The sequence below is a fragment of the Geotrypetes seraphini genome, chromosome 13 (genome assembly GCF_902459505.1).
Source record: "Geotrypetes seraphini chromosome 13, aGeoSer1.1, whole genome shotgun sequence".
Lineage (NCBI taxonomy): Eukaryota > Metazoa > Chordata > Amphibia > Gymnophiona > Dermophiidae > Geotrypetes > Geotrypetes seraphini.
In genome coordinates this window covers 9,112,251-9,124,891 of record NC_047096.1, presented here as the reverse complement: position 1 = coordinate 9,124,891, position 12,641 = coordinate 9,112,251, and the positions used below count along the sequence as shown (strand labels likewise).

At 43.7% G+C, this 12,641-nt stretch overlaps 1 protein-coding gene across 10 annotated transcripts in view; it reads left to right on the top strand.

Moving 5' to 3' along the window:
• Window positions 1-4,538, top strand: part of SYT6 (synaptotagmin 6) — a 262,997-nt gene extending 258,459 nt beyond the window's left edge. For all 10 annotated transcript variants that reach the window (XM_033918904.1, XM_033918907.1, XM_033918903.1 and 7 more), the window contains one exon: window positions 1,409-4,538. In XM_033918904.1, coding sequence (XP_033774795.1) covers window positions 1,409-1,480 — 72 coding nt within the window. In that variant the 3' untranslated portion in view covers window positions 1,481-4,538. The remainder of the gene's footprint in view (window positions 1-1,408) is intronic.
• The last annotated feature ends 8,103 nt before the right edge of the window (window positions 4,539-12,641 follow it).

The window sequence follows — 12,641 nt, the reverse complement described above, 5'->3', positions numbered from 1 at the left end:
CTTGGCTCACGTAAGAACATAAGAAGAACCTTACTGGGTCAGACCAAGGGTCCATCAAGCCCAGTAGCCCGTTCTCACGGTGGCCAATCCAGGTCGCTAGTACCTGGCCAAAACCCAAAGAGTAACAATATTCCATCATCTCAAAGAATAGCAAGATTCCGGAACCCCAATGAGAGCAACATTCCAGAGCTGAGATTGTGATGTCATAATGCCTCATTCCACAGTGCCTCATCAATGATGTTACAATGGCTTAATTGTCCTATACTTGGCTCACATAAGAACATAAGCCTTACTGGGTTAGACCAATGGTTCATCAAGCCCAGTAGTGTCAGAGAGGCTTCCAACGCAAGTGCAGCTCGTGAGAGGAGCCGCGGCAACAGCTTTGAATTTAAAATTAACTTCAGCAAGGGACTGTGCTGTGTTAGACGGAGTGAGGGTGGGAGGGGGGAGTTGCCTCCGTGCGTCCCTGCTTAAAGTGCCTCCGCATGCGCAGAAGAAACCACCGCTGACTCTTTCTACTGCGCATGCGAAGCCACGGAGCTACAGAACATGGATCACGCAGGTAGGAGTGCACATGCACACTTAGGGTTTTATTATTAGTGATGAACTGATTCGCCCCCTCCTTTACAAAGTCACTCTAGCGTTTTTAGCACCGGCCGCCACGGTAACAGCTCAGGCGCTCATAGGAATTCTACAAGCGTCCCAGCTGTTACGGCGGTAGCCGGCACTAAAAACACTAGGCTCCATTTCTGTTGTTTTTCTAGTTGAGTGACAGTGGGGTTTTTGTGATGAAAAAAATAAGCCTTCAGAAGCAATTTAAATTTCAAAAATGACAAGTCTGTACGGAAACCTGGAGGAAGGTTATACCAGAGGGAGGGGGGTCACAGATTGTAGTTTCAAGTTTTTATTAATATTTGATTCAATCGCTTATTTTACTTACTAAGCGAGGTACAATGAAATAAAATTGGGTACCATACAAATTAAAATATAATAATAATACAGTATTCCCCTGAAATTCACAGGGGTTACATTCCTGTAGCCCCCACGAATTTCAAAACCCCGCAAATACTGTAAACCCGCCTCTTCTTCACCAGCATCATTCCCTTCTCTGGGGTCCTGCCCTCTTCCGAGGTTGCTTCCTGTTTCCGGCAAGTACATTGTCAAATCAAGTAAACTGTGTTTCAGTAATAATATAATCAAGATTCTTTCATGGCAAGGGAAAGAAACAGATCAGAGATCAAGTGGGGCCAAGGTTCATCCGCTGCCTGTATGAAGCAAGCGATTCTTTTGTGTCATCATCTTTGTGGGACATATTATAGGAGAATCCATATTATATTAAGAAATATTAGCAGCGATAATCAGGACAGTCACTGACGTAATCTTTTTGTCTTTTCTTTTTCAATCCTAGTGGCAGGGGAGAGCAGCAAGCTTCGACAGCCAAGGTTCCTGCCCATCTCCTAAACCACCTCCGACGCCATGATCTGCGCGTCACCTGCAAACGGGCAAGACTAAACTTCTTTTCTTCCTCTCACACAGTTTAAGGAGCCACCCCCCGCAAAGCCAGCAGCTGAGCTGCCTTAGTCTCGGATGTTCTGTGTGGAAGGCGTAAGGGAATTGACGGAGAGAAAACCTTGACCTCCTGGTTGGTCTTGCCCTAATCTTCTCCGGGTCCTTTCATGATGTTAGTCTTCCCTTCACCGATGAATCTGCTCCGCTGAGTCGTCATTAGGAGGAACGAGAAACGACAAAATTGCAACTATGAATAAAGAGCGCTACTGTGTGTGGAGATGGACATTACACCGACTTTCCAAACGTCTATTGGTATCATTAACCTGGCAAAGCTGTAAATGAATTCTGAGAGCGTGTAGAATATCTCAGTTTTTGGTTGATAAGTTACAAGACATAGTATTGCTCAAACTTGTGTGTTTCCTATCGTTCAAGCTGCAGACTGTGTTTATTTTGGGTAGGATATTTAAGCAGCAATGGTAAGTATTTTTTAATGGATAATAGATAAGAAGACACCAAATTTTGTGTGAAGAAGAGGTAGGTTACTTTTATATTAAGATTATTTCCACTTTCTTCTTGTTGAGCACTTTGGAGACTTATTGGGAGCACAAGAAATAACTTTGAATTGAGTTTAATTGACATTATAGATGACGGTAGTAATAGACCACATTACCCCAACCAGTCTGCCTAGCAGCTAATAGTGGATCCCAGAAGTGAACGGTGGCTTAAAGAGATTCCTGAGTTGGTGAGGTAATTCTCTGCTCCTTGAGTGATGCGCTTAAGTCTTAACAAATATCACGCATGCTCTTGAGTTTTGACCAGAGCACAGGGTGGAAACCAGGGCCTTCGTCTTCTTTTCATCTTGATCACAAATGAGTCACAAAAGTTTGAATAATTATATGTTGCAACATAAGAAAATTTGAAAAATGTCTTGACAGGGTCCTGAGTCTTTGCGCTTAGTTGCTGCTCCCGAGTTACCGGTTTTGCCTTCATTCAATCTGATAATTCTAGTCTCTTTGTCTATGTTGTTTCCTTCTTGAATGCTCCTGTTCACTTCCTGCTCCCCTCCTTCGCCTTTGAGGGGAAGAGGTGGGCACTCGCCATAGCATGCTACCAGTCTTAGTCGTGACGGTGGTAAAAACACAAATAAAGCTGGCACTTTAAGGACATTTGGCACATTTTCGCAGTATTCAGAGGCTTTAGAACTATCATCTGTCGCCTACATCAACATGGAATGCTTAGAATGACGATAAATCTCACTAAACATTGTACTTCTTGACCAGTTAGCTGTAATATTTTTTTACTGCCACTTTACAGATGCCCACTTGATGCAAAAGGTAGATCAGGGAGTACATCAGTAGCAGATATTATTCTAAGTAGGCTGTAGGGCCTGATGATTTATTTCACCACATTGGCGGGCATAAGTGTCTGCAACCAAACATGGGTACAAGAAGCACACCGAGCTACTATTCCAGGTTCTATAAACTGTACCCAACTGGGTAGGCTCCTGGGAAAACATGTCAATCAAAGTTAAGCGCCATTTGTGGAATCGTGCCTGACGGTGCCTAGATCAATTCAGGTGCCGTTAGGTGTGAAGAACTTAAACACCAATATATTAAGCCAGGGTTTTCTTGGCCTAAAATCCCGGTGCCTAACTCAATCCATGTCCAAACTCTGCCCCAAATCAGCCCCTAACCATGCCTACTTGCTGGTAGATGTTGGTAGGCGCCTTGGTGTAGACGCCTACATCAAAGTTGTAGGTGCCTGCCAAACCGGCTAATTAATGTTTAAAATTATTTTTAATTGTTTTTTAATAGTGCTTTCAATTATGGCGCCAATTAAGTCAATTAAAAAATTTAAGTTAGACGCCCTAATCTAGGCGCCTAACTGTAGGTGACTTATAGAATTAGGACCTCTGGCAGAGCACCCTTTACAGAATACTATTTAGCACAGATCATAACGGTGCTTAACTGTGGGCCCCATTTACTAAATATGGCCCGTTGAGGTTAGCAGCAAAAATCCCAATGGAATAGTTATACTTTACAGCAACCTTGAAGTTCCTCAACAGAACTCATCTGAGCTGCCATGTCCAAGAAAAAACTGCTTCAAAGCAAATTGGCTATGTTCCATATTTCAGAATAATGACTGGACTGGAAATAACTGCCAAGAGAGCCCCAGCAACTGTTGGTGACTTGTTCCCTTACCATGAATGATGTAGAATGTGTTTGTAGTTCTACATGATGTAAAAAACTCTCCTAGGAATCGAGACAAGGGTTGAAGGGTTGACAATGGTGCTGACTGTGAAAGGATCTAGCAGATACTCCCCACAAAGAGCGTGGCACTGCTGTCAAAACAAATCTGGGTCAGGTTATGAAATCCTAATCCAAGGTCAGATTCCAGGATATGAACAGTGCCCGTTAGTTCAACGCATTGCTTTCTAGAAGTATGGGATGGAGAGTCTGGACCCGGCCATAGCTCACAATATGTGTATTGACATATTCTCTTCAAGTTTTAAAAAATACATTTTTGTAAAGGTCACACGGACTTTTGCTAATGGCACTGGTTGACCTTCCACATCAGTTGGCGCCAATGTTGGGGTTTGAGTTGGGCTAAGTCCAGAGAGAACCACAGGCTTACACGTGTTGGCAGAAGATAGCCTGGCTGACTCTGATTTGACCAGTACTGGTCCCCATGCCGCCACATGCAACTTTTCAGGATTTCTTTTAACCGACTAGAAACCATTCAGCATAAGGGCAGTATAAAATCTTCTGGTTCTGGTGCAACTGCTGGAATTCAGCACTTTTGAAGCCCAGTAATTCCCATTGTCCACTGGACGATCGCTTGTGGTTTTGTTTCCGTTCCCACACCCTCTACAAGAGCTCGTGTGTTTTGTAAGATTTTTTCCCTTAGTTCCTACACTTCCCAAGTGATTTTACAGTTTTTGTACTAACGCAATGATTGTATTTGTAATATGAATGTTTTGAAGTTTCTCTGTATTTAAGAAAATCAAATAAAGCATAAGTTGCCCTGTTGCCTTTCTTTAACTTTTTTTTTCATTTCGTCACTCCGTGCTCTCTTTTCTGTTGATAGCTATTCTGATTAATGGTTCGCTTGCACTGATTATAAAAATCATATCTGCAACATCTAGAGCAGTGTGTCGCAAACTTTTTAAACTGCGGCTGTGGCTGGGAATGCATGGATGTTGATGCGACGACATCACGTGCGGCCCTGAGCCAGTGGGGAGGGGGAGGGGTGCTTCAGAAGGAGAGGTGAGGAGAAGGAGCAGAGGTGCAGGCGTCGGCTGGCTGACCGCAGGACGTGTCTCTCGCCGCGAGAGGCACGTCCTGTATGCAGTCAGCCGGCGCCTTTCCTCCTCGCCGGCAGCGGCGCAGTAAGGGTGAATGGTGCCCAGCGAGGTGGTGCCCCTCCTTCGCCCTCGTCCCGGCCAAACGCGCAACCCCCCTGCTCTTTCCCCGTACCTTTTTAAAATTATCCGGCTTGAGCAGCGTGCCCGCGTCGGCGTCGGCTCGCCCTTTTGACGTCACTTTCTAGGCACGGGTCCTGGAAGTGACGTCAGAGAGAACGCCGATGCCGACATGGATGGCAACCTTGTGCCAGGGAAGTGAAAAAGGTACGGGGGGGAAGGCAAGTGGTGTGTGTGCATGGCAAGGAGAAGAGCCGACATCTCAGGGTACACCTGGAATCTGCCGGAGCACACAGTTGGGAATTGAGCTGTTTAGGGCAGCAAAGGGTTAATTCCCCCAGTATTTCACAAAGGATCTTCCTGGCACAGAGCCCTGGATTCTGTAAGCAGGCACGAAATGCGTTCCAGAGCTTAACTATTCGACGAGTGAAAAAAAATTTCCTCCGATTGGTTTTAAAAGTATTTCCCTGTAACTTCATCGCGTGTCCCCTAGTCTTTGTCATTTTTGACGGAGTGAGAAATCGATCCACTTGTACCCGTTCTACTCCACTCAGGATTCTGTAGACTTCAATCCTATCCCCCCTCAGCCTTCTCTTTTCCAAGCTGAAGAGCCGTAACCTTTTTACTCTTTCCTCATACGAGAGGAGTTCCATCCCCTTTACCATCTTGGTCGCTCTTCTTTGAACCTTTTCTAGCGCCACTATCTATTTTTGAGATAAAGAGACCACAATTGAATACAATACTCCAGGTGAGATCACACCATGGAGTGATACAGGGGCATTATAATATCTTTAGTCTTGTTAATCATCCCTTTTTTAATAATTCCTAGCATCTTATTTGCTTTTTTTGACTGCCACAGCACATTGGACGGAAGGTTTCATCGTATTGTCTACGATGATACCCAGATCCTTTTCTTGGGCGCTAATCTCCGAGGTGGACCCTAGCATCTGGAAACTGTGATTTGGGGTTATTCTTCCCACAAATGCATCACTTTGCATTTGTCCACATTAAATTTCATTTGCCATTTGGACACCCAGTCTTCCAATTTCCTAAGGGTCCGCCTGCAATTTTTCACAATCCGCATGTGTTTTAACAACTTTGAACAGTTTAGTGTCATCTGCAAATTTAATCACTTCACTCGTCGTTCCAATTTCCAGATCATTTATAAATAAGTTAAATAGCACCGGTCCCAGTACAGACCCCTGCGGCACTCCACTGTTTACTCTCCTCCATTGAGAAAAATGACCATTTAACCCTACCCTCTGTTTTCTATCCAATAACCAATTCCGAATCCACAACTGAACTTTGCCTCCTATCCCATGACTCTTTAATTTTCTCAGGAGCCTCTTGTGAGGAACTTTGTCAAAAGCTTTCTGAAAATCTAGATACACTATATCAGCCGGCTCACCTTTATCCACATGTGCATTCACACCTTCAAAGAAGTCAAGCAAATTAGTGAGGCAAGATCTCCCTAGGCTGAACCCATGCTGACTCTGTCTCATTAAATCACGTTTGTCTACATGTTCCACAATTTTACTTTTTACAGTTGTTTTCCACCATTTTGCCCAGTACTGAAGTCGGGCTTAGTAGTCTGTAATTTCCCGTATCTCCCCTGGAACCCTTTTTAAAAATCGGCATAACATTGACCACCCTCCAATCTTCAGGAACTACAGATGATTAAGCGACAGATTACAGATCACTAACAGCAGGTCAGCAATTTCATGTTTGAGTTCCTTTAGTACCCTGTGATGTATACTATCCGGTCCAGGTGATTTATCACTTTTTAACTTGTCGATTTGGCTTAGTACATCTGCCAGATTCACAGAGATTTCTTTCAGTTCCTCCGCATCATCACCCTTGAATACCATTTCCAGTTCTGGTAGATCTCTTACATCTTGTTCCGTAAAGACTGAACAAAGAATTCATTCTGTCTCTCCGCTATGGCCTTATCCTCCCTGAACGCCCCTTTTGCTCCTTGATCATCCAACAGTCCCATGGTTTCCCTCACTGGTTTTCTGCTTCTGATGTACCCCGTTTTACCATCAACTTCATTGGCTGCCATTCGAATCCAGAGTTCTATTTAAGTTCGCATACTTCTGCTACAAAACAGTATTTGGTTCATCGCCAAGATACATCAATCCTCACTTCAATCTTAATTGCACCAATAAGAAATCCTGCAGAATTCAGCTGTTTGCCTTCCCCTCTCTAAAACTATGTCATCTCAAAAGATTCCTAGACAAAACCTTTGCCTTCCAGGCATCTAAGCTGAACCCATGGCTAGCCCAAATGGTACTCAAGGCTCCCACATACCTCGGCTTCAGAAAATTACTCAAAACTCACCTATTCTGTGAACAGGACCCTTAACCCCCCCTACTCCTGCAATAAAACCTCCCCCCCTCGCACTGCTCTTCTCCTTCCTTCATGATCTCTTCTCTCTTCCTTACCTTCTATCCTCACCCTCTTGGCTCCTTGCAATTCTGATAAAATGTTGTAAATCTGCGTGTCATCGCGGATCTTAATTAATTGATGTGAACCGCCTAGAACTCACTGGGTATGGCGGTATACAAGAATAAATTATTATTATTATTATTATAAAGAAATTGTTATGAGTTTTTGCCTCTTTGGCAAGTTTTTCTTCAAATTCTTTCTAAGTTTTCTTTATCAATGCTTTGCATCTAACTTGCCAGTGCTTGGTCTTCTCTTCGGCTTTGTACCAGATGTGTTATCGGTTGCCCCAAAAGTGTTTTTTTCACGCAAATTGTTCTACTGGTGTTGTGGAATTTTGACTGAGGTGCCGAAAATCAAGTTATCGGATAAAGGCATGAGATTTCAGAACTGTGCAGGCTTCATCTTCTGTACCGTATTTTATCGTATTTATTATTTGCTTCTTTCTTCCGGAAACTTCAGTCCGAGCATTGTGTAATACATAGTTAGAACATGGAAGGATGAGAAGACAGTGGTGGCTGCTTAAAAAAGATTTACTTGCCCCTACACAAACAAATGGGGATTTTTAATCAAACAGTTTATTGCATCTCGGCTCTGGAAATTTAAGAAAGTAGCCTGGTGCTGCTTTTATTATCACCATAAAACAAACAGGCCTTTGATAGCTGGCAAATGTTTTTTCAACGGTGCAACACTCGGATCTAAAAGCTTCTAGCAAAAAAAAGAGAAAGAATGCTGATTTCTGTCTTCAGAGGCAAATTAATCCCCAAGATGGTTTTACTGCTGCGTGCCATGGCTTCCAGAGCTTGTCGGAAAAAGGACAGGCTCCCTGCTGTCCAAAGATAATAGCGGACCATTAAGGGCTTAAACTGTAAAAGAAAGAAAAAAAAAATTGTGCTCACCAGGAGGTCAAGGATTTCATTTGATGGAAGGCGGTGACCCAAGAAGACAGTGAGTTCTAGCAACTAGGTGTGTGGATACATGGAACGCACTTCCGGAGGCTGTGATAGGCAGGAGCATGTTAGAGGGCTTCAAAGAAGGTTTGGATAGGTTCCTAGAGGACAAAGGGATTGAGGGGTACAGATAGGAGCAGAGGCAGGTTATAGGGATAAGAGTAAGAGGTAAGTTTTAGAAATAGTCAGGGATCACTGCTCAGGTAATAGGCCTGAAGGGCCGCCGCTGGAGTGGACCGCTGGGTGAGATGGACCTCTGGTCTGCCTCAGCGGAGGCAACTTCTTATGTTCTTATGATTGTTGAATACAGGACAGGGATGGAACTGTTCCCAACAGGGTGACACATTGTAAGAAATGGTGAGCATGAAAGTATGAAGGAAAATGTGTTTTGGGATTTGGATTTCATTTCGTTCCTTTTTTTTTTCCCAAATCGGTAGTCGAGGCAAGTTAAGGTTTGGATACAGCAGGGAGACACGTTCCCCAGAGAAAGAAGACAATCTAAGTTGGTGTCTTTTATCATACATCTTGCTGAGAATAATTGATTGCTCATCCTCAACATTTTTGTAGCAAAAAATAACCAGTATGCACGGGGTGGACTGGAGAGCACATTTCCAAGAGAACACCGACAGGATGAAGGCACTCCAAAGTTGGACCTGCGCTCCGTCAAAAATGGTAAAGTCTAGGGGACACTCGATGAAGTTACAGGGAAATACTTTTAAAACCAACAGGAGGAAATATTTTATTCGCTTGTCGAATAGTTAAGCTCTGGAACGCGTTGCCAGATGTTGTGGTAAGAGCGGAGAGCGTCGCTGGTTTTAAGAAAAGTTTGGACAAGCTCCTGGAGGAAAAGTCCACAGTCTGTTATTGAGAAAGACATGGGGGAAGCCGCTCTTTGAGATTCCGGAATCTTGCTATTCTTTGAGATTCTGCATGGAATTTGGAGTTCTGGAATCTTTTGTTACTCTTTGAGAGTCTGGAATGTTGCTACTCCTTGGGTTTCGGCCAGATGCTGGTGACCTGGATTGCGTACAGTCCACAAAGCCACTGGAGGGACCTGCTGTGACAACTGCGGTCCCAAGGATAGAGGCAAAAGACCAGGCTACCACAAAGAAACGAGAGATGTCCACAGAGCACACCACGTGGAGCCTGTTGAAATCTTTATTTCAAATTCCAAACTACATCAACGAACACTGGAGCCTAGACCCAACACGGGCCGTGTTTCGGCAAACTGTGCCTTCCTCAGGGGTCTGTAAGACTTGTAATTAAAAAATACAGGATTGGCCACCGTGAGAATGGGCTACTGGGTTTGATGGACCATTGGTCTGACCCAGTAAGGGTACATACCCTGCTTGTTTGCCTTTGTTGACAGTAACATGCAAAGAATTGCCAGAATAAAGTGGAAAGCAAGAAAAAAAGGTTTCCAATTAATTCAGTTGGCATAGAACTAAGATCATAAGAGTTGCCTAATCGAGTCAGACCAAGGGCCCATCTCGCTGTCTTAATTGGCCTTCTCTTCATTTTCAGTTTAAATTTTTGATGATACGTTAATAATTGCAATGTATTCTGCACTGCCTTTCTAGTTTTGCAGAAAGGGTGGTATATTACATTTTAATAAATCATAAACCATATGGGACTCAAATCTGTAAATGATGCCCAAATGTGGGTTTAAAAAAAAAAAAAAAATCATGCTGAGCTACATCAAGTTTAAGTTTCAAGTTTAATAGTTTTTTTTGATTAATCGCTTAATCATACTTCTAAGCGATGAACAGTTTAAAAATTACATTTGATGGGAAACAATACAATAAAAAAACAATATTTAAATAATGACAAGGGATTGAAATTTAACTTAACATACTCATAGCATTGGGTAAAGGGGGAGTGAAATACAAATCAATAAAGTAAAGTAGAAACAATAAGGGGAAAATACAGAAGGTAAACAAAATAACAATAAAATACACGTTGGGTCTCGAAGAAACAGGAGACAACGCCTTCCCAGAACTTGGAAAGCAAAAAGCGACCTCTGATGCTCAGACTCGCTAAAGTTAGAAGGGAAAAGATTCTGTACAAACGTAAGGAAGTTCTTCTTCACCCTGAGAGTGGTGGAAAACTGGAAGGCGCTTCCGGAGGCTGTTATAGGGGAAAACACCCTTCAGGGATTCAAGACAAAGTAGATAAAGACAGGTTGTTCACCCTCTCCAAGGTAGAGAGAACGAGAGGGCACTCTCTAAAATTGAAAGGGGATAGATTCCGTACAAACGTAAGGAAGTTCTTCTTCACCCAGAGAGTGGTGGAAAACTGGAAGGCGCTTCCGGAGGCTGTTATAGGGGAAAACACCCTTCAGGGATTCAAGACAAAGTAGATAAAGACAGGTTGTTCACCCTCTCCAAGGTAGAGAGAACGAGAGGGCACTCTCTAAAATTGAAAGGGGATAGATTCCGTACAAACGTAAGGAAGTTCTTCTTCACCCAGAGAGTGGTGGAAAACTGGAAGGCGCTTCCGGAGGCTGTTATAGGGGAAAACACCCTTCAGGGATTCAAGACAAAGTAGATAAAGACAGGTTGTTCACCCTCTCCAAGGTAGAGAGAACGAGAGGGCACTCTCTAAAATTGAAAGGGGATAGATTCTGTACAAACGTAAGGAAGTTCTTCTTCACCCAGAGAGTGGTGGAAAACTGGAAGGCGCTTCTGGAGGCTGTTATAGGGGAAAACACCCTTCAGGGATTCAAGACATAAGAACATAAGAAGTTCCTTCGCCGAATCAGACCTCAGGTCCATCAAGTCCGGCGACCCGCACACGCGGAGGCTAAGCTAGGTGTTCCCTGATGAAGACCCCTGTTTTCCCGTACCCCTCAATGTGATTTGCCAGAAGGTGTGCATCCAACTTGCCCTTGAATCCCAGAATAGTGGTCTCCGTCACAACCTCCTCCGGGAGAGCATTCCAAGCGTCCACCACTCGTTGTGTGAAACTGAACTTCCTGACATTAGTCCTGGACCTGTTGCCCCTCAGTTTCAGTCCATGACCTCTTGTACGAGTCACTTTTGACAACGTGAATAACGGTGTTTCTTGCTCTATTTTGTCGAATCCTTTTATTATCTTAAAAGTCTCTATCATATCCCCCTCGCAGCCTTCTCTTCTCGAGGGTGAACAATCCCAGTTTTCCGAGGCGTTCTTTGTAGCTCAAATTCTCGATACTTTTTACTAGCTCCGTGGCTCGCCTCTGCACCCTCTCCAGCAGGGTTATATCCTTCTTTAGGTAGGGAGACCAGTGTTGGATACAGTACTCCAAGTGTGGTCTGATCATTGCTCTGTAAAGCGGCATTATGACGTCCGCCGATCTACTCGTGATTCCCTTCTTTATCATGCCCAACATCCTGTTTGCTTTCTTTGCCGCCGCTGCGCATTGAGCCGACGGCTTCAGGGTCCTCCTGTCTATCAGTACTCCCAGGTCCCTTTCTTGCTCGCTCTTGGCCAGTGTCACACCTAACATTTTATATTCATGTTCCTTATTTTTCCTGCCCAGGTGCATCACTTTGCATTTTTCTATATTAAACTTCATCTGCCACTTTTCCACCCACTTCTCTAGCTGGTTTAAATCTCTCTGGAGTTCTTCGCTGTCCATGTCTGACCCAACTATCCGACATAGTTTAGTGTTATCTGCAAACTTGATTACATTACTTGTATCCTCTTCCAGGTCATTTATGAAGATATTGAATAAGATGGGCCCAAGAACCGAGCCCACCGCTTGTCACCTTTTCCCAGTCCGAGAACTTCCTATTTATGCTTACCCTCTGCCGTCTGTTCTCCAGCCATTTGCCTATCCATTTTAGTAAATCCCTTTCTATTCTGTGGCTTTGTAGTCTCCTCAGAAGCGTTGGATAAGTTCCTACTGGAACAAAACAGACGCAAGTAAGGCTAGACTCAAATAGGGCACTGGTCTTTGACCTAAGGGCCGCCACGTGAGCGGACTGCTGAGCGTGATGGCAAATCTTATGTTCTTACTGTGTAATAAGACTCGACGCGATTGTGTGTCGGCCCAAAGGGGCCTCAGGAGGCTGAATACTGTTTGAGAAGTAATTAATGCCTGTCCTGTGATGTTACTTTCTGTCTGATCACTATAGCAAAGTCACCCAGACAATAACTAATAACTAATATCCAATATTCTGTTTATGCTTTTCATGCAAATATCGCATGAGCCATTGTCATCACCGGATCCTTTTATTTGTGCAGCTGTGCAATGCTTATTAGTGTAAAACGTGAATCCTTAAAATTATTTATTACTACCTTATCTTTAGTTGATAATATTTTCAGGGCGCGCC